This window comes from Chenopodium quinoa, unplaced genomic scaffold (genome assembly GCF_001683475.1).
Source record: "Chenopodium quinoa cultivar QQ74 unplaced genomic scaffold, ASM168347v1, whole genome shotgun sequence".
Lineage (NCBI taxonomy): Eukaryota > Viridiplantae > Streptophyta > Magnoliopsida > Caryophyllales > Amaranthaceae > Chenopodium > Chenopodium quinoa.
Genome location: NW_018745080.1, coordinates 3643474 through 3666151, shown reverse-complemented (window position 1 = coordinate 3666151; position 22678 = coordinate 3643474). Strand labels below are relative to the sequence as shown.

Here is a 22678-nt window from a genome sequence, read left to right as displayed (position 1 = left end):
ACTATCGGACTGCACAGAGGAAAAGGATCACTAAATTCTTAATAAGTATCAAAGGGGAAAAAAATATATACCAGTAAGGAAGTAACCTCGTTAAGTACTGAGGCATGCCACGCCCTAGACGTAAATAAACATAGGGGTAAGTAAACCATGCTTTATTGACCAATATTCACAAATACATGAGAGAATCACCAAAGTTGAATCGTAGGGAGCAACAAGTGAAAGAATTGTACGTATTCTATACTATATAGCATCACTCTGTAACAGAGCAAAAAAAAATACACTGTAGTAAATTCACTACCATGAACGAGTAAGTTTTTACAGGTAAACAAATTACATGGTGGTACTTACTACAAGCGAGACACAAAAATGATAAAGCTACAACATACAGTTCAATATTAAGCAGAAGTTAAACCTTCTGGAAGAGATTCATTATCAGGATCTGATGACAGAAATCTGCGACAAGCATGAAAAACAGCCGAATGGAACCCGCTTACGTTGTCTATGAAAACAAAATGCCCAGCCTGCAATGGCAAAAAGATAAAAATGAGATTACAAAGATCCCATGCCAACAAATATTGCAGCCCAACCACCCATATATGCTTGCAAATTTGCATAAATATCACTGCTTTCAATATACAGACAACTCCAGGGGCTCGGAGGGGGAAAGAAACAAAGAGAGAGACATACCTCCGGAACCCTAATGATTTCACAAGGGACTTTCATATGCTTACGGGCTTCTTGGGCCCCTTGGTAGCTCATCCAATCATGATAACCATAGATAAAAGTAGTTGGTACTTTCCATTCTGATGCACTGCATTGAAAGAAGAAAAGGTGTTCATATACTTCAGTCAAGAAGCTCTTTCGAGCAGCTGAAAGTCTAGGAACCAGAATAGAGCTTTCGTTTATTTCTACTCTCTTTTTTTTTCAGCCAGTAAGCCATCACAAAATAGTGAGCCCATTTCCACCAGAATGACAGGTTTAGAATGCAAAGCAATACAGTATATGCCTAGCACTTATTATGTACACTGTCATTTTCATGTCCGTCTGCATATTAAAGATTATAACTACTCGTAACACTTTGTTTTTGAACTTCTAAAAAAACGAATTGTATTTCTTCTGTCATCTATGGAAGAAATCAGTGGTATGTTCACTACTACGGAGTGAAGGGAATGGTGGAGTTAATATTTTTTGAATAATGGGAGAAGTAAATCTTGATATAGGACAACTACTGTTATTAACCTTTAAACAATGACCATACACATGACTTACCAATACTGTTCCTGCATATATTTGTTTTTTTTTTTTTTTTTGGGGGGGGGGGAATAGAAATTAAGAGTGAAGAAGAGGAACACAGAAAGGCACCAACCAATGAAGAAGCGGTTTCCGAGCAAATGCTCCAAATGAGAATATGTATTTAAGGCACAGCTCTCCACTACCTTTGGCTGCTAGTGTGTGGTACATATAATCTAAATAGAAAGAGACATTAAATTAGAATAGCTAATAGGTAATTTACTTTGTCAGCGCAAATCTTATGTGAAATTACCTGTCAACAATTTTGATTCTTCTTCACTCAACAATTCACCAGTTCCATATGAACCAAACCTAGCACTTGTATATTTATGGACAAGATTTGGCCCCCATGGACCTAACCCCCTGCATGAACGCACCATGCATATTAAGAAACTCAACACCATAGTTTAGATATATCATATATGTATACCAGCTCATCAAGTTTCTTTTTCTCTAAAGGTTCTCTCAAAAATAGTTGCATAAAGAGATCATATTCACAATTTGCATTACTCTTTGTCCATGACTTAGAGAGCATTAATAAACATGAGTGATGCCCTGTAATTACTAGTTTGATATCAACATATTCATTAAGAAAACTATAAGTAAAATCACCTCACAAGCTTCTGAGGAGTAAAATTAGATTCCCAGAGGTGGTTCAAGACAGCTCCTTTCCACGTTGATCTAAACTGGGTCAAACGCTCTGACATATCTGTGTCCGCAGAAACTCCCGCTGGTCCAACCAAAATCAAATGCTGAACATGCTCAGGATGCTACACAAACAAAAATTACGAATTCTTTAGATAAGAAAAAATAATCCTGAAGTTCTCTGAAAATTCCAAGTTGAAGATTGGAAAAAACTAAATCCCTTGCCTTAAGAGCATATTTAGCAGCAACATAACCCCCAAAAGAATGGCCAAGAAGAATGAAGTTATCAAGATTCTTGGCTTTTCGCCATGCCTCGAAAGAGTCAATAAACCATGCTTCAGTTTCTGCAAAGCAAAAAGAAATGAAATGCATTAGAAAAGAGTCGCGTTTTCCAAGATTACAGCAGCTGCAATCAGCTAAAGAAAAAACGCAATGACATTTATACTGCTAGTATTACCACCTACATAATTAGGGACTGTCATATAACAATATAAGCAATTAACCTTTCAAGTATCGACAAGCAAGAAACACGACTAACCTTCAGTGCTTTTGCAAGTAAAGTCAGGCCTGCTTGATCCACCCCAACTGCAAGGCAAGAAATTAAACAATGAAGCAAAAAAATATATGAAAATTAATCCAGCTCGATCCACCCCAACAGAGAGTGATGGGGTGCAGAAAGGGAAAATGAATCAGCCACTTCTATTATTCTGTCCAATTTCTTAACCTTCCAATAAATTGCTGATTCTTTTCAGCAACATCCGAGGTAGGTTTTCCACCTAGTCACCCACACTCTAAAAATTCATTTATATTAAGTCACAATTTAATAGAGACCACAGCACAAGGATACTCGTCGCTTTCATGGACATTGTGACCTCTGTATGTTTGAGATCAACAAAAGTAACCAACTTTAACAAAAATCTCTGCAATCATTAAAGAAAATTCAACACACGGAATAATGGAAGAGGAAATTCACGTAGGTTGGTATGTATGATTTTCATCTCGTGACCATGCTTCCTATGACATAAAAAATGAAATCTTTCTCACTGTCAAGAATATGAATGGAAAGGAAAGACAACCGAATTGATCACTTACATCCCTTAAAAAAATTGTCATGTAGACCAGATTGTTCGGAAGCCCAAAATGTAACAGTGATGCTTTTACTACTACCACAGATTTAAGCTAACACAAGATTCATGTGATCAATAACAACTTAAATACTTACCCAAGCTGATCAATAGCAATGACCCTAAACCGACGGGCCAAAGCATCAAAATTCCGGAAGAAGAAGCCTTGTGAAGCACCATATCCATGAACCATAACAATTGTCGGGGAGTTTTCATCTTTGTTGTCGAAGGTAACAGTATTTATAAACCTAGATTCATCACTTGCAGATCGAAACCACCTAATCTTCGAACCAGGCGGACCAGAACCTATATTCACTTGTTCCACCACAAAGGGGGTCCTGAAATAGAAATGATCAAACCCCATAAGGCAAATTTCCAATACATACATACGATCCCAAACTCATTAAAACCCAAGATGTCATATCATCTCATAGAATGAACTTAACATCAAATTGCAAAATGCATTCTTAAGTTATACCTCTCTTCCTACACAATTAAGAAGAATAAGATGATTACTTCCAGACACTAATTTAATTCATTTCACTTTACCTTGAACTTCATATAGTTATAGTTATGATCATCAGGTTATGAACCAAAGCTATATATATATATATATATATATATATATATATATATATATATATATAATATATATATATATATATATTATATATATATATATATATATCATCCAACTTTCATGGAAAAAAAAAAAGCCTCAACATCCCAGATGCATTTTTCAAATTGAGAAATAAATGATCATCATAAATTCATGAAATTCCAACTTTCCCAATCCAACACAATTACAAAGCAAAATTTCCAATCAATTACTAAAAACCCTAACAACCCATCAACAAAAAAAACACAAAATTAAACCCATTTTCATCAAATTCAACAAACGGGGTCAACTAAAATCATAAAAACGACAAAAACCCAAAAACAAAATCGGAGGAGAGAGAAAGTGGCAATTACTTGACCAAAGAAAGAAGGCGTTTTTCAGAAGCGATAATATGATCGGTAGAGGTAGGAATCCAACGGAGGAGAGAAGGCCACGTCCACTTCTTCCGACCATTAGAATCCACCGTAGTTTCAGCCGCCGTAGCAGCGCCGGTTGCGGTGGCAGTAGCAGCAGCCGCCGTTCTGAGTTCTTCCGCCATTACAATTTCCGCCGACGATTTACGCCACCGCCTAATTAAGCTCATAAAATGAATAAAGAATGAAATATAATAATACGTTAATTTCCCTCCAAATTGGGCAAATTCTACGCAATATTTTGGAGAGAATATATAAAAAAGGATGAATCTTTTAATTTTTTATTTATTTTTGGGGGTTATTAGGAGGAAGAGTAGAAGTGTCTAATTTGGGGGGTTTGATTAATTGACGAGTACAGTTTTCTTTATCTGAATTGAAAATGGAAAGACTGTTTGTGGTAAACGTAGGCCGTGACGTAGATCCGTCTCGAAAGTGACTGAATTGAGTACAGTCAAATTTCAGATCGGAAAAAATCAGATTAAAATACATTATTTTTTGATGAATTTTTTTTCTCAATTGTTATGTTTGGTTTTAATAAAAATAAATTAAAATATGGAATATTTTAGATATTCAAAAATTATATACGACGATCGAATTCGAGTCAAAGTATCTAAAACATAAAAATCAATTAAGATATCCTAGAATTCAAATCGGGTTGAACAGGTTAGATTTTTTTTTTTTGCATGCCTCTATTCACACGAGGGCGCTTGGTTCTTAAGAAGTGGTTGGTCTAAAATGATTAGTATGTTCAATTAGTTATCGAACCAATTCTAAAGAAGTGATAGTATGCTCAATTAATTCAATCAGTATGATTAGTATGATCAATTACTCACACATGTTTCTTAGCTTGTCTGAATAGACATCGGGCAATTGATGGGAAAGGAAATGGAGCTTCCATTTTTCATAAACAAAATTCCTCCATTGCTAGGGATAATTAGAAGAAAATTGGAAAGTAACTCTCTCCCTCCCCTTACCTCCCTTTCTCTTCCTACTTTTTCTTTCCATCCTTTCACTATTGTTATCCAAACATAGTGTAAAGCGTTTCCTAGGACTACATTCAAGCAATGGTCAAACAAAAGCCTCCATAAGAAAGAGGTGTCAAGATTGAGGTTTTACAATTTCAAACCTTTTTTTTTTTTTTTTCCATTTTGTTATTAATATTTTTCCTGACAAAATAAGATGCAACATAAATAATCAGAACCACAAAATAAGAGCTTAGTTCTACAAATAGATGGCTAGGAGTTAAATGTTATGAAGATAACATCAGTAATGCATCAAAGCTGAAATAAGAATAAGCATCAAAGCTGAAATAAGAATAATTTTAGTTAAAAAAAAAAAAAGTTGTGATAAGCAGATGTACAGTAAAGAGTATATATTGTCTTCAATCACATTCATAAACATTAAAGTTCCCTCCACAATGAGAACATTGGAGTTAATTATTCTACTTACTGAGATTATTGAGGAGAAATAGCAGGAAAGTGAAGGGGCAATGTTTCCCATTCACAAGATGAACAAATAATGACTTCGCAAAAGGAGACCCTTGGAAAACTTAGTAGCTTCTTAAATGCATCCCTTTCACGTTTCAAACTCACACAATGATGATGCATGTGTAGTTTCAACTCCTTTAACAACATTGCATTCTTCAAAATGTACATTACTAGTTTTGTGTCCTCTTCCAAACAATAGAATCTTTGATTCTCAATATATTGAATGGATGAAATACACAGAGGCACTATTTCAGATGGAAATGAAAGAGCGTCATCATCTAATAAGTGACACTGACAATCAATACACAAAATCACATAAGGTAATGTCAATAAAATGAAAGGCATGCACTCATAGACATAGATCCTGTAAATGAACAATCACTTAAGGTAATGCCAATACATATCGCGCTTACCACATCCACAATTAAATGTGTTAGCTTCGGAGCAAGTTTTAGCATCTGGAACATAATATTTTCAATTTCAATCTCCAAATGAGTCAAGTTCGGAAACATGGGGAGCTCATTCTCACTAACATGACCAAACAACTGCAAAAAGAAAGATGATCATTATAGAGTAAAACATAGTGTAAACTACAGAATGTAACTAGAAATTAGCGCCATCATTCAGATGATTAAGGATTAGGAGACGTACTTCAACAGTAGACTGTGATAGCCATAGAGTCTGCACTTTGGAGACTCTTCTGATAAGTTCAAGTTTCCAAGGTTCGTATTCATAACCACCTAAGCAAATCCTGGCTTCATCAAGTGAACTAAGGTTGCTTACTTCATATCTCGACCCATCAACAGCTACATCAAGGCATCTAATATTTGGTGCTTTAACAGCAATAAATTGGCTCTCATTACATATTTTCAGTTTATCCAAGGTCAGAGAATCTATATATAGCTCTTTTATGCCTTCACAATATATAATCATCAGCTCTTTAAGAACAGGTCAACCTGAAGTAAGAATCTTCAGCACATCTTTACCTACAAACCTCGATCCATGAAGGTATAGAGTCTCAAGTTTTGGTAGATGCAAGCTCAACCAAACATTGATTTCGAAAGTACCCCTTAGCTTCAACACCTTAAGTGTCTGACGAGCAAATAAGTCCACTGGCAGGCGCACAAGTTTATTTGGTAAACCCCAATCATCTTTAATCAGATAAAGCTCCCAAATTTCACGTCTCAGTGTAGAATTGATCAATGTGTTGACATGGACGGTTATAAAATCTTTAAGTATTTCAAAGTGAAAACGTTGCAGACATGAACGTCATTGTTAAGCAGAACATTATCTATGAAACTCATGAAATTATATCTCTCACAGTCCTTATAGGAAGCTTGATAAAGTCTAGCACAGGAACTTTAGTCCAAATAGAGACCCATCTTCTAGACAATATACTAGTTGCAACAGCAAGTTTTGTAGGCACAAAAGTTAAGATATGGCAAAGCAGTGCATCCGGTAGCTTACTAATGTAATCCATCTATCTCATGGTCACTTTTGTTTCTTTGAGCACGAAATTGAAACCGTACAAGTGCCTGATCAAACCAAATGAACCCAAAGATTGAAAGTAGATACATTTTTGTTCACAAAATTTTTACATAAATATCAAGAATATAATGGAATCTCTAATAGTAATTCTAAAGGAAGAGTAATACATTATGTAAAAATAATTAGCTCAAGAAATCACTCTATACTCTACACATATACCTTCCTCAAGAGAACAATCTTAGCAATTTAGGGCTATTTAGCATAATCAATCAAAACATGCAGGTAACATACCTAGGAGCAAAGATATGACGATATAAATCAACCAAAGTTATGGAGACTAATTGGGGCTCCCTCTTTCCGAGAAAATGTTTACTAGTAGCATTTCTCTAAATAAATAAACAACTTTTATCAAACACGGGTTCCACAAATGTTGATCTATCTACGAAAATATCATAATGATTAGTATGTTGATATATTTACATAATTGTCACTGGATAAACGCTTTGTTTAACTTGAAGATTAAATGGGGCTCCCTTTTTATTTCTAACATCAAATTTAACTCAAATACATTTCCTTGAGCTAAAAAAAAAAAAACAATAACAACAATTCCACTAATGAGCAACGAGGCAAAACACAAGATCTCACACATGGTAGGAAATTCAGGCAAATACCCATAATTCCAGGTGAAATAACAATTTAAGTTTTCCTGAAACTTCAACTTCTTCAAAAGAAATTCTAATTATTCATTTCAATTTATAATGCCCCAGTTTCTCATGGTGAGAAACATTCTCGAAATAAATTTTGTTTCTCACGTAGCATTTTCGTAAATAAACCAACTTTATTCAACTTTATTCAATTATAGAGCCCATAATAATGAAAAAATTGTTAATTTATTCAAAAAATACCCAATGAGAAACAAATTTCGTTTCTCGATATGAGAAACGGGAAATTTCCCAATATATTGAGCCAACTAAATTTCAATAAAATTTTGGTACTGTTCAATCATGATGAATTTCTAGAAATTGATACTATAAAGATGAGATTACATACCTTGAAATATGGAGGCAGAATTCCACGAAATGACGATCTCCGGCGAACTAAATGAGAACTTCTAAAAGAAAAAAAAAAACTAGAAGCCACTAAAAGTCAACCTTTGTAATTATGTGTAATCCAACCAAATTGTGATTTGATGTTGATTTATACTATCGATTTGGAGTATTATTTATCTGGGATTGACCTTCTCAATTTAATCCTTGATTTGTACCCTGTATGCTTACGTAGATTTGATGACTCGATTTCAAATTTTTCTTTTCTTTTTTTAAAAAAAATTACGACGTATAAATGTATAATGAATGGAAACTGCCACCTGAGGTTTTGCTTGACATTTTTCTTTTTTTAGAGTATCCCGATTTTTGAAGACAAAAAAACCAAAAATTGTGTTTTTACTTTTCTATTGTCTTTCTATTGCCAATTTTCAAATTATCATCATTTGATTTTTTTTTTAAAGGGGTTGTTAAACCACCCTCGAATCTCCAGTTAACGTCCACAAAATAAAATTCATTTTACAAATTTACCCTCATATATATAAACAGAAATTCACCATCTCCAACATGATATCTAACTCACCCTCACTCCTTTCTCCAAACCACCACCACCATAAGTGAAGTTATCTCATTGCACTTTTATCATCTTGAGTTCTTGACCAATGACCATCATTCTTGTATATATTGACTGTTGGAATAAAGGAAGGAATCCAAAATAGCCTGACCCGGGCGCCCGACCGGGCGAAGTTTTGCTCGACCAGGCGCGAGAAGGGTCGTAATTCCCGAGTTCCGTCGCCCGAACGGGCGCGAGAGGAGCTTGGAAAATGAAGGGATGTTCACCCGACCGGGCGCGAGAGCAGCCTATCTTTTGGCTGGATACTCGCCCGACCGGGCGAAGCTCCGCCCGTCCGGGCACGAGTGCGGTTGTTGGGTTGCTTAACTTCCTTGAATTCTTTTCTTCTTCAATCTCTTGTAACCCCTCACTTAAGAGGTGTTTTATGATGATTAAAACACATGTTTTTCTTCTATTTTTTCACACCTTTTCACTTCCCTTGATCTTTCATCTTCCCTCTATTGTTCTATATATTTCATGGTCAGTTTTTCCAGAAGATATACATATGAAAAATACTCTTGAAGATACACATTAAGCTAAACACATTTTCCTCTTTGGGCATAAGTTTGCGTAGGCTCCACCTCTCATTCTAAAGTGCCTTAGCGTGAGAGTGGTGTATAACCTTAGGGAACGATCTGGTGAATACAATTGAGCACCCGGGTTGCACCGGAATTCGTTTTCAAAGGCAGTGATTATTCACGCCACACCGAATTTCCTTCTCTTATTTTTGCTTTTGTTTTATCGTTGCTCTTGTTTTAGACACCTATTTTACAACAATTTTGACAACGAATATGTCTATTACAAGTAGCATTTTGAACAAGACTCCTCTCGACCTCTCTAAGTTGGAACCGCTTGATGGTAACAACTATAAGAGGTGGTCACAAAAATTGTTAATCTTTTTTGAACAGTTGGAAGTTGACTATGTGTTGAATGAAGATGCTGTTGAGACCCTCAAGAATGCGGAAGAAGCTGCCAAGACCGCTATTGAGGCAGTCCCGGCGGCCATAACGGAAGCTTTGAAAAAGAAGGAGAAGGACAACAAGCTTGTTTGTGGCTAATAATACTTTGTTTGATTTGTTTGTTAATTTCAGGTCAAGCAAGATAATATGGGACTCCTTGGAGAAGAAATATGGATCGGATGATGCTGGTAAAAAGAAGTACATGGTGGGCAAGTGGATCAATTTTAAGATGGACGATGAAAAGCCGATCATGTCTTAAGTCCATAATTATGAGAATTTAGTGACTGAAATCCTTGGTGAAGGCATGAAGATGTGTGAGACTCTTCAAGCCAATGTTCTCTTGGAGAAATTCCCTCCTTCTTGGAATGACTACCGAAATCTATTGAAGCACAAGAAGAAGGACATGACCCTCCAAGAACTCATTAGCCACATGAGAACCGAAGAGGCCAATCGCCTCAAGGATAAGTTTGAAACTTTGTCTCTTAATTCTTCCAAGGCTAACCTTGTTGAGTCTTCTTTGAACGTATCTAAAAACAGGAAAATCTCCAAGAAATTAAGGGAAGCAACAAGTCCAAAGTCAATTTCACTCATAACAACAAAATCCAAAAGGCTAACGTGACGTGCTACGTGTGTGGAGTCATAGGTCACAAAGCCTACCTATGCACCCGTAGGCATGGAGCTAAGAAAGATGGTTATACCTCCCAAGCTAATCTTGTTGAGAAGGAGGACATCATTGTAGCAGTGGTGGTTGAAGCCAACTTGGTGGAGAACAAAATAGAGTGGATTTTGGACACCGGAGCATCGAGGCATTTTTGTGCAAACAAGGCCTTGATGATTGAGTTTGAAGATGTCTCCGACGGCGATCATGTCTACATGGGCAATAGTAGTACCGCCGGAGTCCTTAGCAAAGGAAAGGTCCATCTCAAACTTACCTCCGGAAAAACTTTATTTTTGAATAATGTGTTATATGTTCCCTCTTTTAGGAGAAATCTGGTTTCGGGAGCCCTTCTCAACAAAGCTGGCCTAAAACTTGTCTTTGAGGCCGACAAGATTGTAATGTCTAAAAATGGAGACTTTGTTGGGAAAGGTTACCTCAATAATGGTTTGTTTGTTTTGAATATCATGAATGAGAATGGAAGTACTTCTTTTGCTTATATTATTGAGTCTTTGAATGTTTGGCACAATCGTTTGGGACATTTAAATTCTTCTTATTTGAAAAAGTTAAAGGACATGAATTTGATTAATTTTTCAATGGATGATAAACTTGACAAATGCCAAATTTGTGTTGAGGCCAAACATACTAAGAAACCATTTAAGCAAATGGTCTCAAGAAGTACAAAATTACTTGAATTGATTCATTCGGATTTAGCGGACTTTAAAAATTGCACTAGTAGAGGTGGGAAAAATTATTATATTACCTTTGTTGATGATTTTTCTCGCTATACCAAAGTTTATTTGCTTAAAACAAAATATGAAGCCAAAAGTGCATTTTTAAAGTACAAAGCCGAAGTTGAAAATCAATTGGACTTAAAAATCAAAAGAGTTAGGACCGATAAAGGTGGTGAATATGGTAAAGATTCTTTAAAAGATTTTTGTGAAGCCAATGGCATCATGCATGAAACAAGTCCACCTTACACACCCCAATCAAATGGTATTGCCGAAAGGAAAAATAAATCTTTAAAAGAGACTATGAATGCCATGTTTCTTAGTTCCGGTTTATCCGATAGTTTATGGGGAGAGGCGGTTCTTTCCGCTTGTTATGTTCTCAATAGAGTGCCCCATAAAAAAATTGGATAAAACCCCCTATGAACTTTGGAAGGGATATAGTCCAAATTTAAAATTTTTGAAAGTGTGGGGGTGTTTGGCTAAGGTGGCCCTTCCGGATTTAAAAAAAATCCACCATCGGGTCTAAAACTTTTGATTGTGTGTTCATTGGATATGCTTATAATAGTGCGGCCTATAGATTCATGCTTTTAAATGATAGATCGATTTGTGAAGCTAGAGATGCGGTATTTTTTAAGCATATTTTTCCTATGAATAAGTCTTTGTCTTCTAATGTTGATATACATGCTAGTGAGTCAAGTATGAATGTGCCTTTGGTTGATTCTTTGTCTAGTTCTAGTCTCCCCTCTTCTTCTACCAAAGTGGTAGAAGTTGTACCTAGGAGAAGTAAGAGACCTAGAGTAGAGTCTTCCTTTGGACCGGACTTTTTGACTTCCTTTGTGGTATAAGACTTTGATGTGAATTGTTTGAATGAGCATGTTGTGTCTTTGTTTCTCTTGGAGGAAGACCCTAAGACTTATGATGAGGCAATGAGGTCTATAGATGCTAGCTTTTGGAAAGAGGCCATTAAGAGTGAGCTTGATTCTATTATGTCCAATCATACTTGGGACCTTTGTGACTTGCCTAAGGATTCTAAACCTATTAGTTGTAAGTGGATTTTCAAGAAGAAATTTAGACCGGATGGGACCATAGATAAGTTCAAGGCTAGACTTGTCATTAGAGGTTTCACCCATAAGGAAGGTATAGATTTCTTTGACACCTACTCTCCCGTGATTAAGATTGCCACCATTAGAACCTTGATAGCCCTTGCGGCAATTCATGACTTAGTGGTTCACCAAATGGATGTCAAAACGGCTTTTCTTAATGGAGATCTTGATGAAGAAATTTATATGACTCAACCGGAAGGGTTTATGGTGAAAGGGCAAGAACATAAAGTGTGTAAACTTAGAAAGTCTCTTTATGGTCTTAAGCAAGCACCTAAGCAATGGTTTGAGAAGTTTGATAGTACTCTTAAGAGTTGTGGCTATGTGTCACGGTTCGAGTGGTTTGACACCGGATCGTGCGGCGCGCTCTTATATTTTGGAAACAAGAACGCAAGCCTAGAGTGAGAGAGGTTCGTGGGCACACAGCAACACGGACCAAGGGTATCTCAATGAGGCAATCGTTAGTAACGAGTGCAGGGTCGGGGCTTGTGACGGCCGATACTTCGAAGCGGGCACAAGCGGAACCGACAAGGATGTAGGCGTCTTTGAGAGTCTCTTGGTTTGGTGGGGAGCTTTAAAACAAGGCAAGCACAATATCTATAAAGGCTTAAATCAACACGCAAGTCTTAAAGCAAGGCAACCCAAATAGGAGCTTTTTCATTCATTCAACCATCGCTCCATATAGAGCTTTATATTGTTTACATGGAGAAATACTAATGAACACTGAAATGACAGTAACACAATAATCTACTCTAGCGCCTAAACTACTTACACGAATACAATGAAAGTCTAACATAAACTAAGTAAAGACATAAGAAAGCAAAATACATGATGAAATAGGTTGGATCCTAACATCCTCCCCCACTTAAGCTGTCGACGTCCTCGTCGACTTACAAAATATGACTAAGGAGACTAAAGTTCTTGATCCTTAGGTCTCTGCTGAAGGTGCTGCGCTGTCTGCTCCTGATGCTGGCTCGGTTGCTGATGTTGCGGCTTGAGTCTTCTTGATCTGGGTGGTAGGGCTTGAGGCGGCTGACGTGAAAGACTGGGTGTATCTTCATCTATGCTGGAGGTTCGACCTTGTACGCATTCTTCCCTATTCGTTTTATGATGCGGATGGGGCCTTCGTATTTTCTGATCAATCTTCGATCTCTTCCTCTCAAGAACTTCAGTTGTTCGGGTAACACTTTCACCATCACCATATCCCCAACATCAAACTCCAACGGTCTTCTGTTTTGATCAGCCCACTTCTTCATTCTCCTAGCTGCTCGCTCCAAGTAGGCCCGAGCAATCTCTGTGTTTTGCTCCCACTCCCTTTTGAATTCTCGAGCTTGAGTACTTCGTCCGGCCTCGGTGTCTGCTACTATGTGAGGCAAGAGAGGTTGTTGGCCCATGGTCAGCTCGAAAGGGCTCTTGTTTGATGAGGAGCTCTTTTGGGCGTTGAAACAAAGTTGAGCTACATCGAGGAGTCTCACCCAATCCTTCTGATTGGCACTGACGAAGTGGCGCAAATATTCTTCAAGTAACCCATTGAATCTCTCCGTCTGCCCATCTGATTGTGGATGATGACTTGATGACATATTGAGTTCTGACCCCATCATCCGAAATAACTCTGATCAGAATATGCTTGTGAATCTCGTGTCTCTGTCGCTCACTATACTCTTGGGGAGTCCCCAATACTTCACAACGTGCTTGAAAAATAATGAGGCAGTTTCTTCAGCACCACATGCCTTTTGCATTGGAAGGAAGGTAGCATATTTTGAGAATCTATCTACAACCACCATTACTGCGGAGAGCTGGTCCACCTTTGGGAGGCCACTGATGAAGTCCATGGATACACTCTCCCAAGGGCGAGTAGGGATTGGTAACGGTTCAAGGAGCCCACCGGATTTCTGTCGGTCGACCTTGTCTTGTTGACACACCAGGCAAGTTCTTGTGTTGTTCATCACGTCCTCTTTCATCCCCGGCCAATAGTATCCTGTGCTCAGTAAGCTGAGTGTCCTTTGCCAACCCGGATGACCTGCCCATAGCGTGTCGTGGCATTCCCTCAAGAGCATCTTTCTCAAACCACCTGCTCTAGGGATGAAGAGTTTCTTTCCTTTTGTGTAGACGAGTCTGTCTTCCATCCTGAAACGTCTAGTTTTCCCTTCTTCAATCAGTTTCTTGATGGTTCCTGTCATCGGATCATCTCCTAAGTAAGCTTTGACTTGATCACGCACAGAGGTAGCGACGTTGCTTGAAGTTAAAGGGGCTAATCTTTGTAGGGGTGCCAGGCCTGCTCGCCTGCTCAGCGCATCTGCTACCATGTTGCTAGCCCCTGTTCTGTATGAAAACTCTACATCAAACTCAGCTAAGGATTCTTGCCATCGAGCCTGTCTTCCCGTCAACTTAGGCTGAGAGAGAAAGTGGGTTGCAGCAGTATTGTCAGTGCAGACGATGAACTTTGAGCCCAACAAGTAATGTCTCCAGCCCCTAAGGCAGTGCACAATAGCTAGGAGTTCCTTCTCTTGTGCTGCGTACTTCCTTTCCGCACTGTTCAACTTCCGACTCTCGAATGCAATGGGATGGCCATCTTGGAGTAATACTCCTCCCAAGGCAAAATCGGAAGCGTCTGTCTCTACTTCAAAGGGTTTGTTAGGGTTAGGGAGAGCGAGGACTGGCTCTCTCACTACTGAATCTTTCAATTTCTGAAAAGCTTTTTGTTGTTTCTCTGACCATTCCCAACGACGATCCTTCTGCAAGAGGTCGGTGAGGGGACTGGCTAACTCGGAGTATCCCTTGATAAATCTGCAGTAATAATTTGCCAAGCCTAGAAAGGACCGAAGCTCGGAAGTGTTCCTTGGATCTTTCCAATCCTGAATTGCTTGTATCTTCTTTGGATCCATCCTTATGCGGCCTTTACCTACAAAGTGTCCCAAGAACCCAACTTCTTCTTGGGCAAAAGCACATTTTTCTCGCTTGACAAACAGATGATGTTTTCGCAGCTTCTCAAACACCTTTCTCAAGTGGTCGAGGTGTTCTTCAAAGGTCTTGCTATAAATTACAATGTCATCCAGGTACACCACTACAAATTTGTCGAGAAATTCATGGAACACCTGATTCATCAAGGTGCAGAAGGTTGCGGGGGCATTGGTCAACCCAAACGGCATAACTAGCCACTCAAATGCTCCATATCTCTTCACACATGTGGTCTTCGGTTCATCTCCTTGAGCAATGCGAACCTGGTGGTAGCCAGATTTCAGATCCAACTTCGTGAAGAACACTGCATCCCCTAGTTGATCGAACAAGTCCGCCACCAAAGGAATGGGGTAATGATTCCGCACTGTGACCTTGTTGAGGGCTCCGTAGTCTATGCACAATCGGAGGCTCCCATCTTGTTTCTTCTGGAAGAGCACGGGAGCTCCATAAGGAGCTTTCGAGGGGCGGATGAATCCTGACTCTAGTAAATCTTCCAGTTGCTTTCTAAGTTCCGCTAGCTCGGGAGGGGCCATACGGTAAGGGCTTCGAGCAGGGGGCCTCGAACCAGGAACAAGTTCAATCTCGTGATCCACAGCCCTCCTAGGAGGAAGCACCTTTGGGAGCTCCTTGGGGAGGAGGTCCTCAAATTCTGTGAGAAGCTTATCTAAAGCTGCGGGAATTTCATGAGGGCCTTCATCTTCTTTCACTAATAGAGTAGCAAGGAATGTGGGTTCGTTCCTTTTCAACCCCTTTTTTAGTTGCATTGCCGAAAAGAGGGGGCCTTTAGACCCTTTTCTCATCTTGCAAGTCTTGAGGAGGCAAGGTTGTTGTCCAGCTACTAATACTGACCCCAGGTGGGGCATCGGGACAGCTTTACTTGCAAGTAGGAAGTCCATACCGAGTACAAGGTTAAAGTCATCCATGGTGGCTACAGTGAAATCCAGGTTTCCGCTCCATTCCCCCAGCTTTGTTGGGATGTTCCTTGCAACCCCATGAACTGGCTTGGCGGCTGAGTTAACAACTTTCATACTACCCCCTTCTTGAATCGACTTCAGCCCTAATCTTCGAGCTTCTCCATGGGATATGAAGTTATGGGTGGCCCCGGTGTCAATCATCGCATGGCCCCTCCTCTCATTCACCAACACTTCTACATACATCATCTTAGTGTTTTTGGACCTCTCCTCGGGCTCTTCCTTTCCCATGGAGTACAACATGTGCACCGCGCCCAGCCTTGAGGGCTCTTCCTCATCGGGCTCTACCTTGCATGCTTCTTCGGTCTGTTTTGACTCCACCGTCATCGCCGATAACTTCTTTTGGAGACTATCGATTTCTCTCTTATGACGGCATTCGAACCACTTGTGGGGGCCCCGACAGAGGATGCATGTTAGGGGTCTGTTCCCCGTTGAGAAGGTTGATGTGCTTCCCTTACTTGATGAAGAGGAAGCTCCACTCCTTCTAGACGTCCCCCACAGTCTTTTTGTACATATTCCCAACATTGTTTGAGCTAACTTGGGAGGCGGGGTGTTGGCTTCTAGGAGTGCTTGTTGCTTGTCCATTGTTCCCCTTCTTCTGATTAGGGCCCTTATCGGGTGAGTAATCCATTAGCTTCTCAACTGCTGCTATAGCACCAGCTAGAGTGTCTATCTTTTGGCGCCAAATCTCACGTTGCGCCCAATCCTTCAAACCTCGCACAAAGTTGAACAACCGATCCTTCTCTGACATATCTTGGATCTTTAACATGCACGCACAATATTCCTTCACATATTCTCGAATGGAAGTCTTGTGGTGTAGGGTGGTTAACTTTGTGCGAGCCACGAACTCGGTGTTATCCGGGCAGAACTGGTTCTTGATCTCCTTCTTGAGATCCTCCCAACTATCAAGCGTGATTCGTTTTGCTTGAATGTCGGCATATTTGGTGCGCCACCACAACTTCGCGTCCTCCACTAAATACATGGTGGCAGTATCCACCTTGAAAGGATCCTCTATTTGACAAATCCGGAAGTATTGTTCCATGTCAAAGATGAAGTTGTCGGCTTGCTTCGAATCTCTTGCCCCATCAAAGGTTTGGGGCTTGGGCGGCTTTATCTTTGCACCCCCACTGCCCCCAAAGCCTTGAGGAGCATGCATAGTGGCACACTTGTCGAGTGCCTCATCAGCTAGTGCCTGGACACAATTCAGTTGCTCCAACAGTCCATCTACTGTGGAACGTAGATTGCTGATTACATTATCCTGCTTGATCACAATATCTTCGAGCTTGGGCACCCTTTCCTCTAGGAAGGCCCATTGTTCGGACTTGCCCTCAAGCCAGGCCAGCCGTTGTTCGAAGGTGTATTCGAGATTATCTTCCATCACTGGCGTGCTACTTGAACACGAATTTAGGCAACGATGAAGTGTTGGCTATGATACCAACTGTCACGGTCCGAGTGGTTTGACACCGGATCGTGCGGCGCGCTCTTATCTTTTGGAAACAAGAACGCAAGCCTAGAGTGAGAGAGGTTCATGGGCACACAGCAACACGGACCAAAGGTATCTCAATGAGGCAATCGTTAGTAACGAGTGCAGGGTCGGGGCTTGTGACGGCCGATACTTCGAAGCGGGCACAAGCGGAACCGACAAGGATGTAGGCGTCTTTGAGAGTCTCTTGGTTTGGTGGGGAGCTTTAAAACAAGGCAAGCACAATATCTATAAAGGCTTAAATCAACACGCAAGTCTTAAAGCAAGGCAACCCGAATAGGAGCTTTTTCATTCATTCAACCATCGCTCTATATAGAGCTTTATATTGTTTACATGGAGAAATACTAGTGAACACTGAAATGACAGTAACACAATAATCTACTCTAGCGCCTAAACTACTTACACGAATACATTGAAAGTCTAACATAAACTAAGTAAAGACATAAGAAAGCAAAATACATGATGAAAGAGGTTGGATCCTAACACTATGTTACTAATTCATCGGATTCATGCTTGTACTCTAAAGAGTTTGGGTCATCTTGTGTTATAATTTGCTTATATGTTGATGATATGCTTGTTGTTGGTACTAACCTTGTTGTTGTGAATGATTCCAAGGCTATGCTTTCTACTAAGTTTGAAATGAAGGACATGGGAGAAGCCGATGTTATTCTCGGAATTCGCCTAAAGAAAACAGAGAATGGTTTCTCCATGAGTCAATCTCACTATGTAGAAAAGATTCTAAAAAAATTTGATTCTTTTGATGTTGTTCCTAGCAAGGTGTCATATGATGTCAATGCTAAATTTGCAAAGAACAAGGGTTCTAGTGTGTCTCAAGAGCTCTATGCAAGGGTCATTGGTAGTGTTATGTTCTTGATGAATTGTACTCGACCCGACATTGCCTATGCAGTGAGTAGACTTAGTAGATATACTCACAATCCAAGTGAAGATCATTGGGTTGCTCTTTGTCGGCTTCTAAGGTATCTCAAAGGTACCATGGAGGTATGCTTGCATTTTAATCGCTTTCCTAATGTCTGAGAAGGCTATTGTGATGCTAATTGGGTAACCGATAATGATGAGGTTGTTTCTACTAGTGGGTATGTTTTTGTTTTGGGTGGAGGAGCTATTTCATGGAAGTCCTCAAAGCAACCATGTCTAGCTCGCTCCACCATGAAATCTGAATTCATTGCTCTTGAGTTGGCAGGTCATGAAGCGGAGTGGCTTAGGAGCCTCCTAGCCGACATTCCATTGTGGGGGAAGTCTTCATCTCCGGTGTCCATACATTGTGATTCTCAAGCGGCCATTGGAGTTGCCAATAACAACAACTACAACGACAAAAAGAGACATATGCGTATGAGACACAAAGTTGTGAGGCAATTTCTAAAAACTGGAGTCATTGCATTGGACTATGTAAGGTCCGAAAAGAACTTGGCGGATCCTTTGACGAAAGGGTTAGTAGGAAAACAAGTTGAAGAATCATCGAGGGGAATAGGACTTAAGGCCATGTGATGCATTACCTTGTCCCAGTTCCTATGGTGATGGTGTTTGTAATTCATGTTGGTTTGTGAGGTTGAGTTATTTAAACTCTTAATAGGTCCTTGTACAATTAAGACGCACGGTTAAAGGACTCACCTATGTGGTTGTGAAGACTAGCCATCTTCTTTGAAAACTTGGCCGGTTTTCTAGAGCCTCCACTAGAACTAAGGTGAATATGCTTGGCTATAAAAGAGCATATCTCTTCGCGGAGTCTATGCAAATTTTGGAGTGATGTATGTGTTGTGAGGTTTTTGAGTTAGTCTTGGAGTTTCAAGGTTAATCCACTCCATGATTAAGAGTCTAAGGGTTTCAAGGTTTTATTCACCCTTGTACTTGTAGCTCATTGTCTCATTTCACTAAGCACTAAGATTTCAAATTACGTATGTAATATCTAAGTGTTATGTATTAAACTCCTCTTATGCCCAATATGTTGTTCATTCTCTTCTTTGTTGATTTTTTCTTCCTTCCTTTAGCGGGGGATTGTTGGAATAAAGGAAGGAATCCAAAATAGCCTAACCCAGGCGCCCGACCGGGCAAAGTTCCGCCCGACCTGGCACGAGAAGGGTCATAATTCCTGAGTTCTGTCGCCCGACCGAGCGCGAGAAGAGCTTGGAAAATGAAGGGATGTTCGCCCGACCGGGCGCGAGAGTAGCCTATCTTTTGGCTGGATGCTCGCCCGACTGGGCGCGAGTGCGGCTGTTGGGTTGCTTAGCTTCCTTGGATTCTTTTCTTCTTCAATCTCTTGTAACCCCTCACTTAAGAGGTGTTTTATGATGATTAAAACACATGTTTTTCTTCTGTTTTTTCCCACCTTTTCACTTCCCTTGATCTTTCATCTTCCCTCTATTGTTTTATATATTTCATGGTCAGTTTTTCTAGAAGATATACATATGAAAAATACTCTTGAAGATACACATCAAGCTAAACACATTTTCCTCCTTTGGGCATAAGTTTGCGTAGGCTCCACCTCTCATTCTAAAGTGCCTTAGCGTGAGAGTGGTGTGTAACCTTAGGGAACGATCCGGTGAATACAATTGAGCACCCCGGTTGCGCCGGAATTCGTTTTCAAAGGCAGTGATTATTCACGCCACACCGAATTTCCTTCTCTTGTTTTATTGTTGCTCTTGTTTTAGACACCTATTTTACAACATTGACATTACCCTTCATGGAGCAGGTTCTTTGGTCGTTTAATTAATTTTCCACTACCACCTCCTTTTACCACCCACCACCACCTCCTCATAGATCTACCCGATTTTCGCGCGGAAAAGCTGAGGAGAGATAAAGGGAAGGCTGTCGTCAACGGCGTCGCCGGAGGCAAGATTTTTTTTTTTTTTTTTAATTTTCCGGTATGGGCTAAAATGCCCTTTTTCGGTAAACCAAGGCGGAAACGCCTAGATATTTCGAACCACCACTGGACGTTCAAAATTTCTCGGCGTTTAGGGTGAAACTCCCAAAAATTTCAAACGTCCAGCGGTGGTTCGAAATATCTATGCGTTTTTGCCATGGTGTTTCTAAAAAATGGGCGTTTGAATTTGTTTTGATTCATAATTGCGTAATGATCCTGTGATACAATACGAAATGAATTTGTAAAAAAAAGCACAACATCTTACTATCCACATTCAAAGAATCACTCTAAACAAGCATTTTGTATACGTTCCCTTACTGGAAATTTTGCACATCCCTCATTTTTATTATTATAGTTGTTCTTAGTTTTGTTGCTATAGTTGTTGCTATTGAGGAAGAAGTGCTGGACATTAGGGCCCACCCCAAGCTTGCTTCCCTACCTTATAAAAAGTAGATGATAACTCTTAAGAATAGTGTGCTACCAACTATCCCTACCGTATAAAAAGTAGAAGATAACTCTTAGGAATAGTGTGCTACCAATTATACCCTTAAAATTATGTACAAAAAATGTGTATTTACTTTTTTACCCTCATTAAAATGTTTACTCTCATTAATGTATTTAATGTTTTTCTTATCATTAAACATATCATCAATTAATTCAAAGTTTTTTATTTTAACAAAAAACTTGTAATGCTTTTTTTTTTTTTTAATAAAAAAAATTCTAATGCTTTATACTTCATTTGTTATTATTATTATTTAAAAAGAAAAGAAAAATTGTATGTACGAAGAGACGGCTTATTACCAAGAGACTATTTATTTTTACTCTTTCGTGGTTGCTCTTTTTATTTACAATCTTGTCGTCCTTTAATTGCAACTATTGTTAAGGCTTATTAGCTTTTGAAATGTACATTGTTTGATGGCACATAAACAACATTATGAAATTTGAATGGGATTCATATTAAATAGTGATATTTGAGCAGATGTTACCATGAGGTATAAAGAACTTAAAAATCCAATACTCAAGGGAATCGATGATTAAAAAAAAATGTTATTAATTATAGAGAAAATTTAAGAGGAAAAATATAACTTAGTAGTGGTTATTGCTTTAGTATTAAATATAGATATAGATATTAGATGGTCGTAGAACATTAAAGAACTTACATTATTAAGTTTTTAGCTTCAACGAACATTTCACATATTATTACTCCTTATGACCAAAGCTCACAAAAAAAATCATTTGAAGAAAAACACATTAGGTATTATTGAAACATGCAAATCAATTAAAAGTTATAAACTAACAATTGCCGCTTAACTTGTGGAGGGATGCAAATCAATTAAATATTATTTAATAATAATTTTGAAATAATACTATCAAACTTTTGAGGATTTTAAAAAAATAATTGTCATAAAGGATTTTGGTGGCTTTCTTATACTTCTACAAAGCCACCATATAGGCACATAAACCAAATAGTACGTATTAAAACTACCAGGTCTACCACCCAAACCAAAGGTGTAAATACACGCCAATACAACTTCTCTGCAAGAGCTAGCCCTATGCACTCATCGCTCGCGTAGGCTACCCTAGTAAAAAATAAACATTATAATCATTGGGAACGAAGTAATCTTTTACTTTTCCCACTAAATAAAAGATTAATTGTTGTTTAATTATTATTAGTGTTTTTTTTTTTGAAGGCTAATTATTATTAGTGTTGTTATTATTATAATTGTTATTGTTACTTATTATTATTATAGTTGATCTTGTGGACGGTATAAGTGGTAAGTTGAGGTAAACTAATTTTTATAACAAGGGTAAGAACGTAATTTCAGATTATAAATGCGGGCGTTAGTCGGAAATTCGAGGGCGACGTTTAGCGTTTTAGTTTAATAATAAGTTTGACTAAAATTTGATTTTTTTTTTATATATGATAATATCATATGATTTTGAAAACCAACAGATAAAAACTATAGCGATACCAAATGAAACAGCTAATTGAGGACTTGTTTACCATCGTTTTTTGTTTTCAGTTTTTTGATTTTTTACAAAAATAAAAAACCAAAACAAGAAACATCAAAAAGGTATTTCCATTTTTCAATAATTAGTTTTCAAAATCATCATGATTTTAACAAGGTTGACCAATTTTAGATTCATTATATGAAATATATCATATGATTTTGAAAAAAAAAAAACATATTGATACCAAACGAACTTCAAATGGTGAATT

General features: G+C 38.7%; 2 protein-coding genes across 2 annotated transcripts; both read right to left on the bottom strand.

The window, feature by feature from the left end:
• Window positions 1-131: 131 nt before the first annotated feature.
• Window positions 132-4422, bottom strand: LOC110709865 (probable 1-acylglycerol-3-phosphate O-acyltransferase). Its single transcript, XM_021888133.1, has 9 exons — window positions 4032-4422; window positions 3158-3397; window positions 2474-2520; window positions 2161-2279; window positions 1903-2060; window positions 1544-1653; window positions 1367-1466; window positions 688-811; window positions 132-521 (listed from the first exon to the last, which is right to left on the bottom strand). Exons 1-9 carry the CDS (start codon window positions 4259-4261, stop codon window positions 396-398), a joined length of 1254 nt encoding a protein of 417 aa, XP_021743825.1. The 5' UTR covers window positions 4262-4422; the 3' UTR covers window positions 132-395.
• A 208-nt stretch (window positions 4423-4630) lies between these two features.
• LOC110709866 (putative F-box/FBD/LRR-repeat protein At1g78840) lies at window positions 4631-8699 on the bottom strand. Its single transcript, XM_021888135.1, has 4 exons — window positions 8117-8699; window positions 6230-7113; window positions 5992-6123; window positions 4631-5869 (listed from the first exon to the last, which is right to left on the bottom strand). The coding sequence occupies exons 2-4, from the start codon at window positions 6509-6511 to the stop codon at window positions 5546-5548; spliced, it is 738 nt and encodes a 245-aa protein (XP_021743827.1). The 5' UTR covers window positions 6512-7113; window positions 8117-8699; the 3' UTR covers window positions 4631-5545.
• Window positions 8700-22678: the final 13979 nt, after the last annotated feature.

What these genes read in the sequence shown, in the direction of transcription:
- LOC110709865 (XM_021888133.1), bottom strand. Translation starts at nt 4,261, where the DNA reads ATGAGCTTAATTAGGCGGTGGCGTAAATCGTCGGCGGAAATTGTAATG. An exon ending in TACTTGCAAAAGCACTGAAG is followed by an intron (nt 2,280 to 2,473) that starts GTTAGTCGTGTT and finishes TTTGCTTTGCAG; the next exon opens with AAACTGAAGCATGGTTTATT. An exon ending in AGAATCAAAATTGTTGACAG is followed by an intron (nt 1,467 to 1,543) that starts GTAATTTCACAT and finishes CTTTCTATTTAG; the next exon opens with ATTATATGTACCACACACTA.
- LOC110709866 (XM_021888135.1), bottom strand. Translation starts at nt 6,511, where the DNA reads ATGATTATATATTGTGAAGGCATAAAAGAGCTATATATAGATTCTCTG. An exon ending in TATCACAGTCTACTGTTGAA is followed by an intron (nt 6,124 to 6,229) that starts GTACGTCTCCTA and finishes TTCTTTTTGCAG; the next exon opens with TTGTTTGGTCATGTTAGTGA. An exon ending in CACATTTAATTGTGGATGTG is followed by an intron (nt 5,870 to 5,991) that starts GTAAGCGCGATA and finishes ATTGATTGTCAG; the next exon opens with TGTCACTTATTAGATGATGA.